At 40.9% G+C, this 9,125-nt stretch overlaps 1 protein-coding gene across 1 annotated transcript in view; it reads left to right on the top strand.

Annotated features, from left to right (window-relative positions):
* The window catches only part of ADPRHL1 (ADP-ribosylhydrolase like 1), a 34,043-nt gene extending 29,895 nt beyond the window's left edge, over positions 1 to 4,148 (top strand). Inside the window, exons 5-6 of the mRNA XM_029913234.1 lie at positions 1,458 to 1,590; positions 3,236 to 4,148. Of these exons, the coding sequence (XP_029769094.1) occupies positions 1,458 to 1,590; positions 3,236 to 3,393 (291 nt within the window). The 3' untranslated portion in view covers positions 3,394 to 4,148. The remainder of the gene's footprint in view (positions 1 to 1,457; positions 1,591 to 3,235) is intronic.
* The last annotated feature ends 4,977 nt before the right edge of the window (positions 4,149 to 9,125 follow it).

Raw genomic sequence — 9,125 nt, 5'->3', positions numbered from 1 at the left:
CAAACATGAAAGTAAGAAGAAAGTGATGCTGCCTGAGACCCCTCCCCCTTTGGTATATGTGTGGGTGCACTGTATATAAATATATAAAGCTTAAATTAAAGTTATTTTCATAGCATACAAACAGAGAAGTTAGATAAAATATATAATACTCCAGCTGGAAGGCTGCAGTGTAACACTACTTTATTTCTCAGAACACACAAGAACTCCAAAACAGAGAGAAACAAAACTGGCTGCTCCCTAAGCAGAGAGGTACAGCTCATCTCACCTTACTCTAGCTGGCAGTCTGCACACTGACTCTGCTGAATGCTCCCATTCTTTGCTGCAGAGCCCACTAGTCTGCACGTGGGACTAGGGACAGACAGACAAATACACACACACTGCTCTTAACACAATAGCTTGCAGTTCCAACACAGTCCTCGGGACACCATAAAGCTCAGGGCCAAATTCAGCCCTAGTTGAAGGAAGTACAACTCAAATTGCTATATTGTATTTATATGTTAAGGGGATAAAAAACTGGCTTGCGGTCCAATCTTTAATCAAAATGATGTTTTTGGTATAAGCATAACAGATGCACTTTGGATGTGGTTTGGAAATTGGGGCAGGTAAAAAAGGTAAAATCTGGATGCACCTATTCTAGGGCCTGTTTGATGGGCCAGTGCACAATGCCCAGGGGTTTTTGTTGCTGAGGAAGTATTCTGCCTCTTGTATTTGAAGATCATTTTCAATATTGTTGTTCTGAGCAGTCTTTGAGAGGAAGGGAGGCCTGGCAGCACAAGGTGAGAAAGAATGATTTGAAATAAAATATCTAGAAGTGGAGACATTTGAACAAATGTGGAAGAGGACACAGTAAAGAAATTTAAAACTGGACTGGACAAAACATTTGAGAATATGTGGTAGGGGGAATGGAGAACAATTCCTCATTGTCTGAGAGGAGACCAAGACAACCTAATAAGTCTTTTCCACCTCTAATTTCTATGAGTGTGAACTTTTAAGATGTGAAATGAGACTCTGACTTGATGAGCTTCTTGAAATTCTTGGCTCAGTTGAATCCTAGAGACTTTTGCTCCTGATCCAGCCTGCAGAGTAGTTACAAGTATTTTGTTTCCTTCTGGCCTACATGACTGTTGGCATTAAAGCCTCTGTCTGTCTCTGAGAGGCAGGGCTGCTTCTGGGGGGACTATTCAGCAGAGGAACCAGGGAATTTGTCAGTGGTAGGAGGCTTTGAAAAAATATCATCTCAAATTAATATTGTGGTTGCATTTGTAAATGGGAAGATCAGAGGCACCGCTCCACTGCTCCATATGAAATGTCACAAATAGATAGGAGTGAGCTTCCCCTGAATGCAGGTCCTTATCAGCCATCTCGGGGTAAAAGTGTCTTACAGTATATCATTCTGCATGTGAAAGGTGGTGAGCTCTTGCGATGCCTTGCGACCAACTCAACAGCTATTCTTTTAGACTTACAGGAGGTGGAGTTCTGAAGGACGAGGTGGAAGAAGAGGCCATGATGCTCCCATGATTGCATACGATGCTCTTTTAGGATGTGGTGGTGACTGGACAGAACTTTGCAATCGAGCAATGTTCCATGGGGGTCAGTAATCCTGTTGTTCCTTTATAATGTCAAGTATTTGAATCCCCTAGAGTTTAAATGGCAAAATAGTCATTGTTGTATGAGATGCAACCTTTAAGTCACGAAAAAGGCATCTCAGCAGTAAATCTGCTGACTAAGTCAAATCTGCCATATAATTGCCTATTATTGATTCCTTATCAATTTCACATGATCAGTGTTGTTATTATGTCAATAGCACCTGCCATTCAAGACTCGGAAAGTGCTTTACAAACATTGGTGAATTAAGCCTCACAACATGCTTGTGAAGTAGATTAAGGATATCTATGTATACGGTTCACTTTACCACCACTTATATACAGCAACCTCTGTCTGGGACGGCTGCTATAGAACCACACACAGAAAAACAACACAAGTGTATAAGATGGGGGAAGAAAAAGAATACTGAATGCAATTAAAACTGCAGGGAGTTTTCAGGCAGGTACTGTAGTATGTAATTACTTGAGCAGTAGTTTGTCTGGGACACTGGTTTAACATCCTTACTCTTATAAAAACCACCATGTGGTCTTTAAAGGAACACAAGTGGTTAGTATCTTTGTGTTGCATCTCATGCCAAAGATAGCTCCTTCAACATCACTGTGCCCTGCCCCCTACCCTCATGTGGAATCACCAACACTGCAGATTCAGCCCAGCAGGATGCCATCAACAATCAACCTAGGCATTCCATGGAGACTCCCTGTCTAAGGTGCTGACCCAGCCCATCCCTGCTTAGCTTTGTGAGAGTTAACGGGATCTCAACACAAGATACTATGGATACATACACACAGCCATTATGTGATTTTTAATTATTAATTACAATAATAAGATACATTCCCTGCCCTAAAGATCTCGCAATCTAGTGGTTTCTTCTGTAGCTACTCTTCCTTTCTAGCCCTGGGTTAACTGCAATGGTTTGTTGCACCCTGAGAGCCTTATTGTAAAGGACAGTGTGGCTTTATAAATGCTTATGGTGCTTTAAGAATAGAACTTGTCTAAATTTTTAAAATTTCCTATCAAAATGTACTCCACTAACTGATTGCTGCTGACCTTTCTGGAGATGGTCAGTAGCCAATATAAATTGTGAGTTTGAGTCTCCAGCCCTTGCTTGCTCTTCAGTTGCCTATGATGTAATACTGAGCATATGGCTGCATATATCTGTTGACAAAACTAGAAGTAAAGGGTCAATACTAGCTACATTACTATTAGATGGGATTTTGAGATTTCCTCCAATGCTCCCCACTCCCGTTCGCCATCCATTGTATTGTAGTTTAAATAAATTACCAAAATAATTGAAACCAGCATGATTATTTTGCATTATTTTAACAAATAAAATATGCAGAATTTTAAAATATTGTGTGCAGAATTTTTAATTTGTTGGTGCAGAATTCCCCCAGGAGTACGTTATGCAGTATGACCCGTTACTGCTGGCAAAGGTGGAGGCTTGACATTCCAGTTGGTTGGTGAACTCCCTAGAGCTACTGTTCTGAGAGTCTCTTTGGCACACCACATATAAGTAAAAATCTCTGCCGTAGTGGCTTAAAGCTTCCTTCTCTGTGTAGTGATATATCTGCAAAGGAGAGTGCATTTTTCACGACAACAGAACTGCACACAATTGTGTTTAATTTTACAGGTGAGAGTGCAGCCACTGGATCTATTGCCGGCTGCTTGTATGGATTGCTTTACGGCCTGAACAAGGTTCCCAAAGGCTTGTACCAGGATCTTGAACTGAGGGAGAGGCTAGAATACTTGGGCGAGTCTCTTTACCGACGATCCACAGAGGAAAAGTAAAGCAGTTTCTGCCATTTTTCTCTTTCTATAAAGACTCTGTCAAACACTGTAGATAACTGACTAATTATAATAACACTGTTCTAGGCTGGTGAGGTTTAGTTCTAAAAGGCTATGTGTATAAGTGCGGTTAGCTGAGTCATTCAGGAGTAACTGGACACTATAAATGTTCAGTTTTTCACAGATGCAGGGACTTTGAGTATCGAACTTGCTCTTAAAGTACAATTCAGGTCAGTGAGATTATTTTAAATAAAAAATATATAAATAACTAAACCCCTCTTATTATCAAAATTCTGCCTACCTTACTAATGCCACCCCTAAACGCTATTATCAGTAGTCTCTTGTACACATATATAATTAATTTTCAAAACTAATGTTTTTTTGCCGAACTAATAGTATGATCCTTTTGTGAGGATGTTTAGTTCTCTGTAGATTTTAAACTTTTGACAATTCTTCCACCTCCCTCTTTCCTCCTCCTCACATCTAATGTCTCTGTAATACTTGCAACCCTAATGTGTCACAGATTATTCATTAATGAAATGTTAACCCTTTGTCAGCACTATGGTGTATATGTATTGTTATGTGAGAAGCTTCCAGAAAGGAAAGGCCAACACTAGCAACACTTCCAAGGTACAGCGAAGCATCATTGTGTTTAACATTTCTGCATTATTATGTTTTTTTTCACTCTAGACTCTTCAAAACTCTTTAAAAAAGTTAACTGGCTGAAATATTTGTAAATAAATTAATCTTATGCTCGTCATAAGCATCATTTCTTCATTTTTAGATCGTACTTATATGTTGCTGTATCAGTATCAGAATTTTTGGCTGAGGCCATTAAAGAGTTGTAGTACGTCACCAGCCAGGCTATGATGTGTTTCATGTGACTGAGATTTCCCTCACAAAGAGGCCTGGAGAGAAAACAGTTACTTTGGCTTTTAAAACAGAAAACCAACTAACTATATGGCCAAGTTAAAAATTAGTATCTGATCTGAATAAAACTAACAGTAGAACTTAGTGAATCATATTCTGATCTGTAATACTGACATAAATCTGGAATAACTCCCATTAGTGGAATTATACTAATATTAATTCTGGAGTACTCGAGAGCAGAATTTAGCCCCATATGATTGATTCCACATTTTAGCACAAAGATTCTTAAACTGTGGTCCACAGAGAACATTCTAATGGTCCACAAAGAGCTGACTGGTCACGTGGTCCTGTTTTCTCCTCTCTATTTCCACCTGCTGACTTGCATTTAAAAAGGCAGCTAAAAATACATAAATACTTTCCTATTGCTTTTCCATATAAGTAATTGCCATCGGGATGTTATATGATAGAAAGGGGAGCAGGTGATCCATGTCATTGTGATTAGTAGGGGAGATGGTCCACATGCCAATCTCTTTATTAAAATGTGGGCTACACAATGAACAACATTGACTTCTTGTTTTAGCATGCTCTCTCTTTGCATCTTTGCTATGTGCTGCTTTCTCATTTTGAGCATATGTTAACATTTAAACAAAGAAGGATATTTGTTTGTAACGTATGACTTTATATAAGAAAACATCAAGACTTTCTGAAAACGTTCTTTCTAGTTTATGATGCCTCTAGCATTCCCCATAATAAATTCAGCAATTAAGAAGAGAGAAGACTGTAGCTCTCATAAGGTACGATTTTCTCTTGTGCATCTAACTTTTCCTTTACCCAGGAAAAAATCTCCAGTGGAAAAGAAATCATCATTCCACAAAGACAGCATGCCTCATCATTAGACTTTGAAAGGTTGAACTAAACATATGGTTGCTGTGTTTTTTAAGTTAACAATTGTCAATATTGTTCTTCTAGATTGTACCAAAGCTATCCCATTATTCATCTTACCTTACATTCATGACCAAACTTAATTTCAGAGACAGAAGAGCAAATCTAATTTTATAAAGATGGTTCACATAGAAGCTATAAAGTAGGCAAATACTAACAAAACATTGTTTCCACAGTTATAGGGGAAAATAGGCCATTGGCCACCACTTTATTAAAGATGTAACAAGGTTTAAACATCAGCGTGAATAAGAGTAACCACTACTGCAAAGGAACACTGTTGTTGCTTTCCCTTACTGTAGGCTATTCCTTGAACCAAATTACGTGCAAAGCCAGGTGACCTCAAGATACTACGTGTGGTCCCAAGACTAAAACAGCCTTTTTGCCCCCCTGTCATGGCCGTCTGACTCAAACCAACATTCAACTAACACTAAGTTAGAGCTGCTGATAGTCAACTCCTGGAAACTTCTATAAGTGGGCTTATCTTGTGGTACAGAGTAACCTTCATTTCCCTTTAACCAATCACCAACCACCTTTCCCAACAAACTTTGAACCAGCGTTACTATTGAAGCCTCTCTCCACTCGATGTATTAAAACTTGCTAGCACTAAGAAAAAGGTGCTGAAACAAGAGCCAACTCACTGAGTACTCCTGACCAGACAATAACTTAACATTACCCAGTGTAGAGAAAAGAAAATACAACCGGCTAGTGCAAATAGGATGCAAATAACCTAATTTATCAGAACTTAAATCACATGTAGCCATTACAAACCATATGGCCAGGCCTGTCTGTCTGAACATTGCTGTGTGAGGAGGTAGGAAAAGCTTTCTAATAGGGGCAAGTGGGCATGAGAACCAGCATAGCTCCTGTCAAGTGTTCTCTCTCCCCCACCTATAGCCACCTTCAGCCAGGCAGTGGGAGTTTTATGTGGGTCAATGGGGTGACCAATCATGCAGCTCATAGTAAAACAACTTGTCCTGATTGGCTGCCCAGGCTGAAGCTATTGTAGCCCTCACTTGATGACCCTGGCTAGGGTGGCTAGGGCTGCCTACTGTGTAGGGGGTGAAGAATGGAACAGTGTAGTGGGAAATACTTGTCATGCAAAGGAGCTAAGTAGAAGCCTTCTTTAGTTAGGATGACAGTTTCACTCTGTCTAATGCAGATTTATGTGGCCTCTTAAAAGCTGAGCACCTCTTTGAGAAAATGAAACCATTTGTACCCCTGCAGTCCTGCCATGTCAGCAAGGCGGCATGGGGGGAACCTGCACTGCCCCTGTTCTGCACTCCCTGCTTGGCTAGTCCTCTCTGAGATACATTGGCATAATAATGCCTAAATGGAAACCCAAGTAGTTGAGGGCCAAGAATTAGTTGTTGTTTTTTTTTACAAAAAAAGGTTTTGACAAAATCTACTGTGAATATTTCGTGAAAGTTCTGTGTTGTTGTTGTTAACAACCCCTGGATACACTGTTGTTGTTGTTGTTAATGCAAGCCTTCCCTTGCAGCGCTGGCAAACCATGGTGCTCCTACTGCATGCCAGCCAGCGAGACTGAATGGCTTAGTATGGGCTGAAGAGCACTAAGAAGGGCAACGCCCAGCACCCACCTACTGATGGTAAAAAGGAGAGCTCCCCAAGCCTCTAAAGTGTATGTTTGTTGGAAACTACCCTCCCTCTGCAGGACTGCATAGGCACTACTGCTGGTCTAGGGCTCCAGAAACCCCCACAATCCCAGAACAGAGGCAAGAAGGGGCCAGGATCCAGGGGTTGTTCATCGGGTTAGTAAACATATTGTATGAGCTCCCTCTCCCCGGCCGACCTCCAGCAGCTCTTCCTGCTCAGGTGCTGAACGCATCTCCTCTGCCCCCATAGGCACAGGGTCTGACCGTTCTCAGGTCTGTGACATTACAGTGTCTGCTACGAAGGCTTTCACTGGGCTAACCCAGTCACTGGGATTAGATTGCATTTCTGCCTGCTAGTGTATCAGGCTTTTGGTACTCAGATAGTACAGTGATGAGTGTCACAGAAGTGCCTGTGAATAAATAAGAGAGACAAGGTCGGGGAGGTAATATCTTTTATTGGAGCAACTTCTGTTGGTGAGAGAGACAAGCTTTCGAGCTTACACAGAGCTCTTCTTCAGGTCCGGGAAAGGTAATCAGTGTGTCACAGCTAAAGACCAGGTGGAACAGATAGTTAAGCATAAGGAGTTAACTCATGTTGCAAGAAACCTTACACACAACTATATACAAGAAACCCTCACATCACCACACTTACCACCACAGATCCAGCAACCACCCCAAACACACCTAGAAATCTGGTCTCTACAGCCAGGCACTCAAATACCACAGAATATGCTCTGAGGAGAAAGTCCAAGATATACACTTTAACACACATAAAACCGCCTTCACCATATAAGGATACTCCACCAGAGAACTAGATCACATCATGGAATGGGTCATCCTAATTTCCCGAGAGAACCTGCTTCAATACAGAAAAAAAGTCCACTGACCATGCACCCCTAGCTGTCACCTATCACCCCACGCTGGAAGCCATATGAGGTATCATCAAACAATTACAACCCAAACTTGATGGGGATCACATCTTGAGAGAAATCTTTACCAAACCCCCTTTTCTGGCCTTCAAACAACCCCCCAACTTTGCCAAACTCATCGTCAGAAGCAAGCTTCCCACAGACCAGGACACACCAACTCAGAGCGGCACCACACCCTGCCAGAACAGATGCAAAACCCGTAGCCATATTTCCACTGCTACAATGTTCAATATCCCCCATAGGAACCTTTCAAGATCCATGGGTCCTACACGTACCTATTCAACATGTGGTATACCTCATCTAGTGCATCAAATGCCCTAGCAATCACTATAGGGATGAAACCAGACAATCTCTACACTCTCAAATAAACTCATACAGAAAAATGATAAAAGACAAAAACATTACCCATGAGTGAACTCTTGTCATAAAATAATAACTCCATATCTTACCTCTCAGTCTACATCCTCAAAGGAAACTGGCACAACACCTTCAAGAGGCGAGCCTGGGAGCTTAAATTCATAACTCTGATAGACACCAGAAATCATGGATACAATAGAGATACTAGTATATATCTTGTATCAGAGGGGTAGCTGTGTTAGTCTGTATCCACAAAAACAACGAGGAGTCTGGTGGCAATGTAAAGACTAACAGATTTATTTGGGCATAAGCTTTCATGGGTAAAAAACCCACTTCTTCAGATGCATGGAGTGAAAATTACAGATACAAGCATAAATATACTGACACATGAAGTATATGTCTTATTACAACAATCTGTAAACTATTAACTCACCTTTGTCCTATGACTGCAGAGGTGTTAATTGCCCACTTCATTTTGAATGGTTTCTTGCAATGTGTTAACTCCTTATGCTTAGCAATCTGTTTCATCTTGTATTTAGCTGCAACATTCTGAGTACCTTTCCCAGACCTGAAGAAGAACTCTGTGTAGCTCGAAAGCTCACCAACACAAGTTGATCCAATAAAAACTACTACTTCACCCACCTTGTGTCGTTCCTGTCCTGGGACCAACATAGCTATAACACCACTGCAAACAACTATGCATAAATAAGTAAATTGCCTGCTTACCTCTTGAAAATATATTATTGCTGAGTGGGTGGGGTTCATTTAAAATAAGCAAATGAACAAAATCTTTTGAAACTGGTCTTAGATCACCTGGACATACATGTGATCAGCCCATTCTGACATTTAAAATCATGTAGTTAGGACAAAAATATCCAGAAAATAGCTTATCTAGATCTCCTAAGGCAGATGGCAGCATAATTTAAAAAGATGGCTTTTGGGGGGCGGGAAGAGAAGCCTGGTACAATAGGACCTCAGAATTACAAACACCAGGGTTACGAACTGACCAATCAATCACACACCT

Source organism: Terrapene carolina, unplaced genomic scaffold, assembly GCF_002925995.2.
Source record: "Terrapene carolina triunguis isolate 2854851 unplaced genomic scaffold, T_m_triunguis-2.0 Scaffold21, whole genome shotgun sequence".
NCBI lineage: Eukaryota > Metazoa > Chordata > Testudines > Emydidae > Terrapene > Terrapene triunguis.
This window is presented reverse-complemented; position numbering and strand designations above follow the sequence as displayed.